Source organism: Carassius carassius, chromosome 41 (assembly GCF_963082965.1).
Source record: "Carassius carassius chromosome 41, fCarCar2.1, whole genome shotgun sequence".
NCBI classification, from domain to species: domain Eukaryota; kingdom Metazoa; phylum Chordata; class Actinopteri; order Cypriniformes; family Cyprinidae; genus Carassius; species Carassius carassius.
The window spans coordinates 25,368,296-25,384,351 of NC_081795.1; the positions used below are offsets into that span (position 1 = coordinate 25,368,296).

General features: G+C 37.4%; 1 protein-coding gene across 1 annotated transcript in view; it reads left to right on the top strand.

The window, feature by feature from the left end:
• The window catches only part of LOC132123067 (endoplasmic reticulum metallopeptidase 1-like), a 32,654-nt gene continuing 16,598 nt past the window's right edge, over positions 1 to 16,056 (top strand). Inside the window, exons 1-7 of the mRNA XM_059533591.1 lie at positions 1 to 327; positions 4,024 to 4,354; positions 7,755 to 8,053; positions 8,540 to 8,667; positions 8,946 to 9,051; positions 9,629 to 9,775; positions 10,049 to 10,141. Of these exons, the coding sequence (XP_059389574.1) occupies positions 4,089 to 4,354; positions 7,755 to 8,053; positions 8,540 to 8,667; positions 8,946 to 9,051; positions 9,629 to 9,775; positions 10,049 to 10,141 (1,039 nt within the window). The 5' untranslated portion in view covers positions 1 to 327; positions 4,024 to 4,088. The remainder of the gene's footprint in view (positions 328 to 4,023; positions 4,355 to 7,754; positions 8,054 to 8,539; positions 8,668 to 8,945; positions 9,052 to 9,628; positions 9,776 to 10,048; positions 10,142 to 16,056) is intronic.

A 16,056-nucleotide genomic window follows, 5' to 3' on the forward strand; every position in this document is an offset into this window, starting at 1 on the left:
AGCACACCAACACCACTGTCATTTGCAAAAAGCTGATTAGCAGAAGGAAGCATGAAGGGTTTCAAAATTTCTTGGTAAACGGGGGCAGTGACTTTGGTTTTCAAAAAACACAATGGACCAACACCAGCAGATGACATTGCACCCCAAATCATCACAGACTGTGGAAACTTAACACTGGACTTCAAGCAACTTGGGCTATTAGCTTCTCAACCCTTCCTCCAGACTTTAGGACCTTGGTTTCTAAATGAAATACACAACTTGCTCTCATCTGAAAAGAGGACTTTGGACCACTGGGCAACAGTCCAGTTCTGCTTCTCCTTAGCCCAGGTAAGACGTCTCTGATGTTGTCTTTGGTACAGGAGTGGCTTAACAAGAGGAATATGACAAATGTATCCAAATTCCTTGACACGTCTGTGTGTGCTGGCTCTTGATGCAACACAGCCAGTAAAGACAGTGATGCACTAATGCACAATGATCATTTAATTAGTCACTTAATTACCTCATTAACTTTAACTCTTTGAGGACTTTAAGGATTTTACTTGAGACTCATTTGTGACTTGGAAGGAATGACTTGGTTCCTCTTCTGGTGAAATCAGCTGCTGAGTTCATGAGTGGAACAAAAATATGGCAGGACTTTTACTCTTTGGCCCCTGGACTTCCCATCTCTGGTAGGCTTTAATGTTTTTGGAATGTAAAATTTGTAGGTCTAAAAATAGCATGTTATTAGATTAGCTAAAATTTCCTTAATTTAAAAAGGGCTACACAGCAAAATATCCAGTGTTAGTTTAACACTCTTGAGTGTGGACTCATATAAACTCTGAAGCAGTGTTAAAAGTAACACTGAAGCAGAGTTGAAGTTAATGAGATAATTAAGAAATTAATTGATTTATGATTGAGCATTATTGGAGACACCTGATGTTAACAAGCAGAATCACCAAACGAGAAAATCACAATTTGTGTGTCACCATTATAGTAGTCAGTGTTTGCTTTAGTTGGGATCTTGGCTTGTGACTTTTTACTTTTAAAATGTGTTTGGCAAGCAAAGAGCAAAAGTCATCGGGTGGTGATGATTATGTTTTAATGTAATCGTTGTTTGACCTGAATTACTGAACTCATTTAAACTCTTTTCTCTAAGTAAAACTTCCATTATTGATTGTAACAGCTTTGATTCCACAATGAAAGAGTCTGTATCTTCCATACTGGCTGTTTTTTTTAGGCATCTTTTGCAAGTGATTCTGATCTTTTCTTTTTTTTTTATAAAAATTTTTGATTTTAGGCACACAAAGATAACAAGAATCAGAGTATGAATCTCAACAACGGTGACAAACAGCATTTTCAGATAAACCGATCTACTCTGAACATCACAAAACTAGATACTAAAAATACACATAAAAACGGCAAAAATGAAATATAGTTAGAATAAAAAGTTAAAAAGACACTTCAGATCATAATTTATTAATGCTGCAATGCATGATGGGAGCCATGGATGAGTTTTTATTGGCTACAACAAGCTTTTTTGATGATCACCATTGTTGTGATGTCTCACGCTGATGTTTGATGTCTATTTGTCTAAACTAGTGATTTTTTTTTTTTATCTAGAACTAACTTTTAAAAACATGTCATAATATGCCAAAAATGCTGGATTGCTTACTTTTTTTCACTTAATTTATGTGTGAAGTAAAGACTCAGGCGTTCAGGTCACTCCATGACAATTAGTTCAAACCACAATCAATAGCACACATGAGTGCCTTTGCTCTGGTCTGTATGTTATAATTCAGTATCCACAGCCCACAAAGTCTAAAGTAAACAACTGAAGGGTCAAGATCCCAACTAAAACAAACACTGACCACTTTAATGGTGACACACAAATTGTGATTTTCTCGTTTGTTGATTCTGCTTGTTAACATCAGGTGTCTTCAATAATGCTCAATCATAACTCAATTAACTTCTTAATTATCTCATTAACTTCAACTCTGCTTCAGTGTTACTTTTAACACTGCTTCAGAGTTTATATGAGTCCACACTCAGAGTGTTAAATCAACACTGGGGATTTTGCTGTGTATACATCAGCATTCCTGTCTTGGGTGTAAAAAAACAAAACAAAAACAAAAAAGGAGAAAATGTGTGCAGTGTTGATTTGCTTGCCTTAATATTCAAATAATCTAATGCATGGTACTAATTATGGTATAATGTTCATTTTCCCCTCCCTTTTTCCTGTTTACAAAAATAAAAAACTACTGTAAATAATTTTACAATTTTAATAATAATTGTAAAAAATGATCAGCCACATGTGAGCCACAGAACTCAGCCAAACAAGAGTACCATATAGGCTAAGGTTTATATATTCAGGGACAGATTAATGCACTATTTTCAACAGTGGGGGACAGAGACGTCATGCCCATTCAGACGGAGGGGGCACGTGGCCCCTCAGATGTTTGAGCAAACTAATACTTACACACCACTGCACTATAAGACATCCCTGCATATATTGGTCACATCTGTTTTTATTATTTGGCTTACTTCAGGTTGGGTTATGGCACTGTTTTGGTTAAGTTCTGGCTAAAAAGATGTGGAACACCAGCAAACACTTACTAAACTGGGCCACATTTTAGCTGTTGATATGGGCCAGATCCGAGGCAAAGGAAATTTGCTGACTGGGACACTGCAAATCCCCCAGCAAACAATGACCTGGCAGTCCGCCAGCGTTTAATGCACAAATTCAACGGCTTGACATGGTCAGACCATTGGCAGTACACCAATCACAAGCCGTTAGTCTGTCCTGTGTTTCTACTGAACTCTTACATGAGATCTTTATTTTATAATATATTACATTTATTTTTTACAGTTAAAATGAAAAAATACTTCAAGCACATTTTTAAATGAAATACATGGGTTGAGTGTTCGTAAAAACAACAATACATAATCTTAATCTTTAAAAATAAAATAAAAATAAAAGTGCCGATTTGTCAGTTTGGACCTATGAATGGGTCATAGAAGTACAAAATGAGATTCAGATTTGTGATTGAATAATTTAATGATATTTTAAATAGATAAACTAATTAAAATACCATTACATTATTCAATCACAAATTCATTCTACATCTCTCTCTCTCTCTCTCTCTCTCTCTCTCTCTCTCTCTCTCTATATATATATATATATATATATATATATATATATATATATATATATAAACTGTATATAGGTGTGTGTGTGTGTGTGTGTGTGTGTGTGTGTGTGTGTGTGTGTGTGTGTGTGAGTGTATAATGGAGAAGGCCAAACAAAGTAGTTTCGTTTTCACAACGAAACACACATCGTCTCTACAACATGGCAGCAGTGGCAAAAGCGAGAATAAAAGTTACGTCTTCTTTCTTTGTGTGAACATTTGGGTGGCGTTATACAAATCTTCTCACACAGTGACGTTGACATGTAGGAGCATGTTTGAATGAGCCATTTTAAGAGGTCGTGGTTGACTCTTAAGTTTTATAAAGAATATCTCCTTAGATTTGAGATTTTTGTCTTTGCAACTTTACAGATCTTCTTTATGCACCAAGAGATTGTAACACTTCAAAGAGAAAGGAAAAATTGAAATTGCATCATATGACCCCTTTAATGATAAACCAGCAGATTGTCAGTCGGAAAAATGGCGACTCCAATTGGTGGTCTGCTGGAATAACAATGAGCAATGCATTGGTGATCCACGAGCGGCATCTGCCGGTGGGCCACCACATTTGCCACCGGTGGTGTGCCACTGGCCCGCTGCCGGCCTTGGTGATTTTGTGCCAGTATTTAAGCTGTAAGTCAATAATGTCCCGTGTCGGTATACGATGGCTTGGACACTTCCGGTGGCTTCACTGCCCAAGCAGGGCCATCCTTTGCTGACGCGGGGCCCGGTGCAGCAGTTCCACCCCCCTAAGGACTGCCCCTTAGGGGGATGAAAATTTAGAATATTTAATTTGAATATTTCATTGAATTTCATTGAATATTTGAAAACAAATGTAATAACGCACGCTTTTGTTCTGCAGAGAATGAGACTTCAAACTCTCACCACCTGCTGGCAGTTTAGAACACAGTGAGTGATCCAGTCATTATGCAGATCAGAGAGAGACACTCTACAGATCGTAGAATCAGAGACCAGCAGAACCAGCAGCAGTGGGACAGTCGTGATGAGGAGGCTGCGTTGAACATGCTCTGGAGCCGCAAACGCAAGCCAGAAATGAGAGCTGGGCTGGCAGAGAGTTCTGTTGTGATTCTGCTGCTCGGGTTCGTGTGTCTGCTGTGGACTCTGGTTCTGATCTCAGTCCAGCCGCTCATCAGCAGCAGAAGTCCGGGACACTTCAACGCCCTCCGGGCCAGGTACACTTTACCATATTAGAGTCATGCCATCAGGTGGGAATATCCTGACACTTTGATGTTTATTATGATATCGCTTGATTACCTTATTCATATACCATACAATTTACATGTCACTTTAAGTATACTATGGTAATACTATGGTAAATAATACAATGGTAAAAAATACTGTAGTGTTTTTATATTATATTGCGATTTGTGTATTTTTATTAAATATTCTTAATGAATTAAGTTGCAATATATATTTTTCTTTTTTAATCAATCAAAAAGAAAATAACATCTACTGTAGACACTATTGTTATTGTTACTCTGGTTACTGATGCTGCTACTGTTTTTTGATAACAATTGTTGTTGATGAAATTTAGCACAATGTTATTATGACAGCTCCTTTGTTATGAGGTTAACTGTAACAACCATGGTAAAATGTATGACATGAAAAATATTTATCATCTTTAAAGCATTAATAAAATCTGTCTGCTGGGTTTTTGATTAGACAGTGGAACAAATTAAAACGTGCTGTTATTTGTTTAAACTTTGTTCACTCCTCATTTGGGAGTCACACTCATGGTCTTCACAGTCAAAAATGACTGGACACCTATGGAATTACATTTGGTTCAATAAAAATGAACGTAACTTTATAAAACTGTAACTTTTTCAGAAACTATCAAAAATATGCCATTACAAAAGAAGAAAAACACAATGAAAATGAAAAAAATGAACTTTCACAAACACATTTAACAGGCTCTTCAAATATGCTTAATTCTTTGTTAATGTTTTTCAAAGATTCATTTTCGCTAATCGTGGATTCACAGATTTCGCTTACGTTTCGCAGTTTTTCGGTTGGTGCTTTGACACAAACCTCTCGTGGGGGCGGGGTTAACAGTGATCTACTCTGATTGGATAGTGAGCTTTTGATGGACAGGTGCTCTCTGACCGGGAAGTATAGACGTCACTCAGTGGCGCGCATATTGGAAAGCTCTCATGGTGATTAAAGGAGCATTGCGTAGGTTCTGAAATTTCTAACCGTTACTGAAACCAGTGGCCGTTAGAGTAACTGCAGCCAGTCTCATTCTTGTTCTCGGTGCGCACGCTCTTTTTTTTTTTTTTTTTTTTTTTTTTTTTTTTTTTACTTACGAGGAGTGTCCGTGGGTGTCTGAATTGTGCTGGAGGCTGGTCGCTTCTTTCCATCCGCAGAGTCCATTTAAAAACACTATTGCCCCTGCTTACTATAATTGCTGGCGTGCCGTACGGTTGTAAACCCAAGTAGACGAGAACGCGCATGACGTCACATTTTGTGAATTTTCGCGCCAATTCGGGCCCGACTCCTCCACACACAATTGAGCCCACAGGCTGATAGAGGCAACCGTGGTGGACAGTCGAGGTGTCATTCTTTTTTTTTAAATCATGGTTGGCTCATACATGTACAAATGAAAACTCTATCTTAAAGATTTTTTTTAAGTAAAAACCTCCACATAGCTCCTTTAAATCTGGTCTATAATGCAAATGTTTTTTTCACAGACAAAGTGAAAGACATTTATTTTAAGCTAATACACAGGTTCTACCCTGTAAAGAAGTTTATACAAAGATTTAAATCTGACATTGATCTTACAAGCTCTTTTTGTTTGAGTTGTGAAGAAACTGTACACTTATTTCGGTCATGTCACTACACTCAGAAACTTTGGGATGATATTGGTGTGTTTGTCAAGTGTAAGATTTTGCCAGGCTTCTCTGTACATATGAAAAACATTATATTTGGGTATTATGACTCCACAAATGAAAATAACAGTTCTGTTATTAATTAAAGAAATGTCCTAAACAAATTTCACATTCACAAATGCAAATTCTCCAACTGTAAACCTGTCTTCTCTGTTTTCCTAAAAGAAATGGAAAACTATTTGAATGTAATTTCAGTATCTACTCATAAGAAAGCTATAAGGACTGTTAGATTTCCTCTGCCTTTGATCTCCTTTTGTAATTTTGTTCAGATTTTGGCCCTATTTTCTTTAGTTCTATTTTATTCTTTATTGGTGTTTTTTTTTGTGGTTGATATTATGTGATGTATGTTTATACTTTTGTATATTTTTGTTCTCTGCATTAATAAAAAAAGAAAAAGGAAAAAAAGCTCTCGCTGTGATTTGTATGCAATACGTCGTGCCTTGTAATACTAAATATGTAGATCACTGTTAACCCCGTCCCCGAGAAGTTTGTGTCAAAACACCTAACGAAAAACTGCAACGCGTAAGTGAAATCTGTGGCAATGCATTCAGAATCCACGATTACCAAAAACGAATCTTTGAAAAACATTAACAAAGAATGAAGCATATTTGAAGGGCCTGTTAAATTTGTGCGACTGAGTTTTTTTTTTTTTAATTTTCATTGTGTTTTTCTTCTTTTGTAATGGCATATTTTTGATAGTTTCTGAAAATGTTTTATGGGTATTATGTTATTATTTGGGTATTATGACTGTGACCCCACAAACGAAAATAACAGTTTTGTTATTAATTAAAGAAGTGTCCTAAACAAATTTCACATTCACAAATGCAAATTAGGTCTTAAAAATCCAATTTCTGAAGGCAGTGAAAAAGAGAAAAACCTGTAATTTCATGGTGTGACCCCTAGAATCTTGTTTAGGACTCAAGGCTTGCAAATTCCCTAGTTGTTTTTATGCATAATTGTTTACATTTATTAGTTTGTGTATGTTAGTGTATAATAGTCATGAGTGTGATTTTTTTTTTTTTTTTTTTTTTTTTTTTTAAGACTACTTTTTTAAAACTACTTAGCTTTTTCAAATCTTGCCCTTTGTGTGTGTGTGTGTGTGTGTGTTCACATACCAAGTGACAAAAAAGTCACGATATTTTGTAACATTCTGGTGAAGTTACGATTTAAAAAACAAGTGACACAAGACAGCACAAGGGTTACATATTCACATTTTACAAGCATAAAATGAAGAAGATATTTGCAGTATTTCTTCACATACTGTATACTGCAAATATCTCTACTAATGATGCTTAAAGTTGGCATTAAGTTATAATTTGTGTTTCTTAATGATTGCTATTCATCTTATTGTGATTTTTTTTATACATTCATAAAGTATAGAATAGAATAGCCTAGAATAGAATAGTACATTATAGAACATAGTAGGGTAGAACAGAATAGAGTGGGATAGAATAGAGTAGAATAGAGTAAGGTAAAAATAAAGCATAATGGAACAGAGTATAATAGACTTTTTACTGTTATTATAAACAGGTACAATGAAACTCTTTTTGGCTTCTCTGCTTCAATTCAGTAACTTGACAGAAACAAAACTAATAATCTATAGATACATAACAATAGAATAAAAACAGCACAAAAGCCATAGGAACACATTTGAGCTCACGTGTAAATCTTTTATGTTGTGTCTCAGGAAGCATTTGGAGCAGATCACCAGCATTGGGCCGCGGACCGTTGGAAGCACAGAGAATGAGATCACCACGGTCAACTACCTGCTGGATCAGATCGACCAGATCCAGTCTGAGAGTAAAACCGGACCTCACTTCATCACGGTGGACATTCAGCGACCCACTGGCTGCTTCCGCATTGACAGCTTTATCATCAGCTGCTACGACCGCATAACCAACATCGCTGTCAAACTCCAGCCAAAGACGAGCGCACAACATTTCATGCTCGCGAACTGCCACTTTGATTCGGTGCCCAACAGCCCGGGTACGCTTCTACAGTTTATTCAAGGCTTCACAAGTGAACCTGCTGAATATTTCCTGTTAGAACTCTGTTTTTATCTGTGTCTTAAAATCTGATCCAATAGAAAACCAGAAAGTGAAAGAGAACAACAGGGACATTGTTTAGTGTGATCTGATCAGATGATTTGCTGATGCACTCAAAAGATTCATATGTATGAGATTTTGCACTTCACCACAGAGTTGTTGTTCTGTCATGTTTGGATTGATGTCAAATTCTAGTCAGTTATGATTTGGAATTGTGTTTTAGGACTGCGTTTGATTGACAGGATTAAATTGTATATATGTATCTGCATTATCAGCATCTTGCATATGCTACATAATGGTTTTCTGTGTTTTATCTATAGTTTTATTAATTTTTTTTTTTTTTTTTTTTAGATGTGTGCATGCTTGACTCTAGTGTGTCAGTGATAACTGCAGGTACTGTGTGATTAATAAGGTGTGTGTGTTTCAGGAGCCAGTGATGACGCTGTCAGCTGTTCTGTGATGTTGGAGGTTTTACATTCACTAGTGAATCTTTCCATGCCACTCAAACATGGCGTCATCTTCCTGTTCAATGGGGCCGAGGAGACCAACCTCCAGGTGAGAGTTCACAGCACAGCTGACCTTTGACCTCTGCAAGCATGTAATTATCTTTTTATGTGAATCACTCTCACCACTTTCATTATTCATGGTTTCATTTATACATAGATACATACTGTATATCTATCTATCTATCTATAAATATAGATATAGATATAAGAATGTTAAACCCCTTTGTACAGTATAAAAACTTTTATTTACTTTATTTTATTTACTTTATTTACATTTATTACTGTACAAACCATTTGAACCAGACTTAACATCTATCTTTTTCTCAGGCCAGTCACGGCTTCATTACCCAGCATCCCTGGGCTCAGCAGGTGCGAGCGTTTGTGAACCTGGAGGCTGCAGGTGTGGGAGGCAAAGAGTTGGTGTTTCAGACAGGTGTGTATCTGAGCTGAACACCTGCAGCAGAAGAAACTGCACTGTTGATAGGTAGCAGAGTTACAGAGATCATTTAACTGAGAATTAAAATGTTATCTTTTGACAGTTAAGAGGATGTTGTACTATAAAAAATTTCCTGTAATTTCAAAACTCAAATCTTCCTTGTTATTCCAAAAACATTTTTTTATTGAAACCAATGCCAGAAAATAAAAGGATCTGAAAAGTGTGGACTTATGACGTCATAGTGCTGCAAAAGACTTCCTTTGCAGAAGAAGGTCAATGCCTATTTTAACATCACAGTGTCTTTGGTGCTGCGCACTGGCTCATTTGTAAATCAATAACAACAAGAATTGTTGATAAATAACATTACATTCCAAATCATCCTAATGCTAGGAAATTGTTTGTTTTTTACTAAAAAATTTTGTTTTGTTTTTCTGTGCAACACAACTGTTCATCATATTGTTCATGTGTCTGTTCACATTCACTTACATGTTATAGAAAAGCATGATCATTTGTCAAACGTCAAAACATGAGAGTGAATAAATGATGAAGAATGAGCCTCAGTCTTGTGTTTCAGGTCCGGAGAACCCATGGCTAGTCCAGGCATATGCCCGAGCCGCCATCTACCCATTCGCCACAGTGGTCGGTCAGGAAATTTTCCAGAGCAGACTCATTCCTTCAGACACAGACTTCCGAATCTTCAGGGACTTTGGGAATATTCCTGGTATGAGATACACACTATAAAAAAAGGGAAATTTAGGGAAAAAAACACGGCAGCTGTGGTTGGCAGAACTTTACTGTACAACAATACAGAATTAACCAGATTTACAGACTAAATGTATACTTACAGTAAAAATACATTTCATTTCAAGTGATGTATTATTAATAATAAAAAAAGAAAAGTTAATGGTAATGAGAAAATCAGAAGTATTTACTGAGACTGTTAGATCATGCTTAAGACTTTTAAAGTGCAAATGATCTTCGTCTCATTCTGCAGGAATTGATCTTGCGTTCATAGAGAATGGTTTCATCTATCATACTAAATATGACACTCCAGAGAGAATCCACACCAACTCCATCCAGAGAACAGGTGAGGTGCCTGATTCCTGATCTATAGCCTCATATGAAGATGTTAGGAACTAAAACATAGAGTTCTCAAAACAAAGTTCTCAGCTGCTGCTCTTTTAAAGATGCTTTAGATATTTGTCATTGTTCATGGATCTGTGTGTTCATTACTGCATGTCTGGGTGTTGTTGTCACATGTCTGATTGCTTGTTAGTGTTGCTTAAATATGACACTCTAGAGCGAATCCACACCAACTCCATCCAGAGAACACATGAGATGCCTGATTCCTGATCTACAGCCTCATATGAAGACATTAAAAACTAAAACATGTAGTTCTCAAAACAAAGTTCTCAGCTGCTGCTTTTTTTAAGATGCTTTAGAAACTTGGTCATGGTTCACAGATCTGTGTGTTCATTACTGCATGTCTGCATGTTGTTGTCACATGTCTGATTGCTTGTTAGCGTTGCTCCAGTAACCTTGGTGCTGACAAACTAATCAGTGTGTCTGCACCTGTTGTGCACTTTTCGCTGCCTTTATCTGTTTTGCGTTTGCTGTGCATGTTGTCAGATCATTTTTTGCTCATGCTTGTTGTTTCTCCAGTCTCTCTGTTGTTCCTGTTTAGTTCTGCCTGGGTTTACTTACCTTTGTGGAGATTACCAAGCTGTTGTTGGATATCTCTTCTGTGTTGGATCGGTTCATTGTGTCTCAGTTTCCATGCATTTGAGATCTACTCATCTGCATGACCACATCTGCTCCATTGCCTTGCTTTCTCTTCACCATTGTAGTAAATAAACTGTGCATCACTTGAAACTGGATTTTGAGTTCTCATTCCATAACAGAATGGTCTGACTAAGAATGGATCCAGCAAGTGAGGCGGAACTTAGAGATATTCTTACCAGCGACAATAATTGTATGGAACAGCAGGAAGAACAGATCATGGCTACCGGGTGTGCTGTTCTGGCCCTAGTAACACAGGTCTCAGATCTAACGACTCAGTTCTGACAGTTAAAGAGAGAATCTGCCCAACAGCTCACTGCACTCAACTCCCTTACTGTTCCAGCTGTGGATTACACCAGCCGACATTCTGAACCCCATCTACTGCCTCCAACTGCCTACTCTGGTGAGCCCCTATTATGTAGTTCATTTCTGGCTACATGTTCTCTTCACATTGCTCTCTAATCTTCATCATTACCTACAGAGGAATCCATAGTGGCCTTCGTGATCCCCCTGCTATTAGGACTAGCAGCTCTCTGGGGAACAGTGTTATGGGTGCAAAAACACAGCTGTTGTTCATTATTTCCGTCCTTCTCAGATGAAATCAAGAAGGTGTTTGATCGAGCTGCATCTGGCAGGGAGGCGGCATGGGAGTTGGCTGAATTACATCAAGGAAATTGAACAGTAACTGATAACTTCATTGAATTTGAATTGAATTGAGTGGGACATGTTTAGGCATGGGCTGAGGTTGATTCATCTGGCTATCAGAGTGGACGCGTCGTGATCAATAAGCTTTACAGATTCCTGTGGTCAATGCTGAAGACAAATTCTCTGGTAATGTTAAGAATACGACCAGTCACTTTTTCGATGCTGAGCCCATGCAGGTGGGCAGAACTCATATTCTCATTTCACAAAAGCCAAAACCTGCCAGTAGGGAGGAGGTTACTGAGGAGTGGAGTCGCCTCCAAGAAATCCTTTTCTACTGGTACTCTTCTCCCGGTTCAACTACAAGTGGGCCACGCTGCATTCACGTGTAAAGCCTTGACTGACTCTGGAGCAGAGGGTAATTTTTTGGACCATAAGATGGCTCTTAAGTTAGGTGTTCCTGTGGTTCCGCTCAACTCTCCCATCTCTGTCAGCACTCTCTATGGTCAGTCCCTTCCACCCATTACCCATGCCACAGAACAGGTGAGTCTCATCATTTCTGGCAACCACTGAGACCATCTCCTTTCTCTTGACTGACTCCCTTTTGTCCCCTGTGGTCTTGGATCTCCTCTGACTTTCAAGCCACAATCGCAACATAAATTGTTGCCAGAACACTCTTTCTTCCTAGAGTGAATTTTGCCATGCTTCGTGTTTGTTGTCTGCCTGTTCTTCTGTGTCTCGTTCTGTGATACAGGATGAACATATGGAACTGTCAAACATGCCCAATGAGTATCTTGACCTGAAGGGTGTGTTCAGTAAGTCTCGGGCTGCTTCTCTTCCTCCTCATCCTTATGTGTGTGCAATATAGTTATTGTCAGGTATGTCTCTGTCTAGGACAAGTTATACTCACTTTCCGCTCCGGAAAGGGAGGCCATGGAGAAACATATTTCTGATTCTCTGGCAGCCAAGATTATCCTGGCTTCCACTTCTCCAGCAGGTGCAAGGTTTTCTTTGTGGAAAAGAAAGATGGTTCCCTTCATCCTTGTATTGACTTGGGGGTTGAACAGCATCACAGTAAAGAATACGTATCCTTTGCTGTTAATCTATTTGGCTTTCGAGAGTCTTCAGCATGCTTCCTTTTCCACAAAGATCTTCATAATGCTTATCATTTCGTTCACATAAGGAAGGGGGAGGAGTGGAAAACTGCTTTCAATACCCCCAGGGGGCTGGTGGCTACTGTAATCTTTTTTCTGGTTTTCATCCCCAGAGTAATGGTCAGACAGAGAGGGCTAACCAGGATTTAGAATGTATTTGGTGTCTTAGAAACCAAACTCTTGGAGTCAGCAACTTTCATGGGTGGAGTACGCACACAATTCTTTACCAGTATTGTCTACAGGCCTATCTCCATTTGAGTCTGGCTTAGGTTACTTAGGCTTTTTTCAGAGTATGGAATCTGAAGTCACTGTCCCCTCTGCCCACGCCTTTTTCCAGAAGTGGAGCTGCACCTAGAGGAAGGCTAGAGAGCCTATTCTCCAGGTGGGGTCACGCACCAAGATCCAGGCCGATCGCCACCAGTTTAAGGGCCCTATTTTAAGATTTAAGCAGATGATCTAAAGCGCATGGCACAGCTGCACTCAGGGCGTGTCTGAGTCCACTTTTGCTAGTTTAATGATGGGAAATCGGTCGGAGTTCCCGGGTGCATGGTCTAAACGTGTTGTCCATATTCTCTTAATGAGTAATGGTTGTCTTTTGGGCATAATGTGCAATAAACCAATCAGTCATCTCTCATTCCCATTGCGCTCTCGCCATGGTGGATTTGCTTTTACACAGCAGAATTTGCAAGCGCAAAGACAGAACACTTCTCCGGGAGAAAATGGAGCTGCTCATGTGCAAGCAAATAGGTAACCTAATTCTGATACATGCAATGACTATCTATTATGACATCTAGGCATTTTTATATTTATGTAGCCTACACAATATTTTTTTACATTGTAATGCTTTAATTTTCAATATTTGACATGTTTGTATGCTGCTGTGTGTCCCTTTGTGTAAGCAGAGTGTACGCAGACTGTGGACCCACCTAAACAGCAAAATCTCCAGTGTTAATTTAACACTCTGAGTGTGGACTCATATAAACTCTGAAGCAGTGTTAAAAGTAACACTGAAGCAGAGTTGAAGTTAATGAGATAATTAAGAAGTTAATTGAGTTATGATTGACCATTATTGAAGACACCTGATGTTAACAAGCAGAATCACCAAATGAGAAAATCACAATTTGTGTGTCACCATTATAGTGGTCAGTGTTTGCTTTAGTTGGGATCTTGGCTTGTGGCTTTTTAAATTTAAAATTAGCTTGGCGAGCCAAGAGCACAAGTCATCAGGTGGTGATGATTATGGGTCCGTATACCTTCGTATAATTCGTTTTTTAATTTAATCTTGAAATCTGAAAAATGAAAAAACTGCACATTTTTCTTTTTTTCATTTGTCCAAACAAAACGAAAAATCAAGACTTCGGTTTAGTTTTTTCGTTTTTACGTTCAGGGACAAAAAACGAATAAACAACTTGAATATTCGATCCCTACATGTGGGCGGTAATGAAACGCCCCCCTCCGCTGATTGGTCAACCAAACATTACAACATAATGATAGTCCTAAAAACATAATAAGAGTCCTACAGATTCTTAACGTGTTTATTTTTACTACATTTGATCTCTATCTCTTCATCAAACAGCCAGATCAAAGAATAGCTTGACACAAACCATACAGAGGCAGAGTCTTTTGGTCCTTTGGCACACGGCTGCTTTATTATAGTATCCACGTCTATCAAAATCTGTCTGGCAAAGCTGTGCGACACACTGCAGCGCGGGGAGAATATAGCCTAATGTAGCGAAGTGCAGACCGCTTTCAGTTTATGTGAACATCTAGTTATAACTTTTGTTTTAGACAATATGCTGCATTTTGAACTATGAGGGAACTTAAATAAAATGACAGATATGAATAGAAATTAGCACATCTATTATTTATTACTTTTCTATTTTGAGTTTTATTCATAAAGCACTTTATGCAAATTTCAGAAACCATTGGTTGTTATCCCAAATGTTTACCTTATGCTGTGTTCCAGACAAGGCGGATACAATATAATATTTTTATTATATTATATTGCATTATACGAATAAGATTATACTTTATATAATAATAATAATAATAATAATAATAATAATTATTATTATTATTATTATTATTATCATATAGCTTAGAGAGAGAGAGAGAGCGAGAGAGACATTATTTTGGGGTCCAATAGGTTGCTGGTTTTCGTGCATGTCAGCAAATCATTTATAGATTATCAATGTATAATTTTGAAGTATATTTCCTACATTATGTGTATTTTAATTTTTTCTGCCTTTTTAAATTTTTTCATTTATGAATTCATTTAAAACAACCACAAAAACGAGTAAAAAGTGTACAATAAAGTACAATCAAATCCATAATCACATTGCACTTGAATAAAGTTTAATTTCTAATCTGCTGATTGCCCTGCAGGTGACCACATAAATCTTTCTTCTTACAATGTTTTTTTATTATTATTAAATAATTAAAAAGTGCAGAATTTTTTTTAAATACATCTAAATTAAATGATTGAACAAAAAATTAATAAAATAAGTAATGTAGGAAATATACTTGGGGGGTGGGGTCTGTCAATAACTTGCAGACGTGCAAGAAAAACAGCTGAAAATCACGTTTCTCTCTCTCTCTATAATTATTATTATTAATATTATTATGTAAAGTATAATATTATACACTATACCATAATAATATAATATAATATAATTGTGATTATATCCGAGTTATCTAGAACGCAGAATTATTAGGTAAACATTTCAATAAATGATTGTGTAGCCTACTACAATTCCGAGCCATTCTATAAGATGACATTTCAACATTTGACAAACGGATAGAGACTCCTAAGTAGCACTTAAAGCACAGATACGTGCGACTGTGTTAAGTGCATTTTTGGGAAATGCACATGAAACAATAACAGACGATCGTAAAATGACTCGTAGAAAACGGTCTTCAGCTCTAAAATCGATCGTTTTCGAGAAACGCAGCCCAGATTAACAAATGGTTTGACACAGACCGTACCAAGGCAAACCCTACAGATTTTTCTTTTGTGTAGGCATAAATTATGCAACCTACCAGTGAAACATTTAGTTTATCAACTAAATATTAATTTACTTCGCACCTGCACTCACATTTTATACTTTGTGCACTGCAGCTCGGGAAGAATGTATTAGACAAGCGCAGACCACTAGTCATTTATGTGAACATAGGTAGTTATAGACAATAAGTTGAGTTTATTTAATTCATATTGGGTACTGGCCATCTAACTGATAGCATAGAAAATTTTTATTTTCGCTGCCCACGTCACAGAACCGCTGTGTGACTCACAGTAGGAGCAAAGAATGGTGTATAGTTCCTTAAAGAATCACAGTCTTTGAAAGATCCATTATTATAGACAACAATTCACTGACCAATTATTATAGACAGCAACTTGATTTTTTTTTCTGAATCAATTAATGAAGCA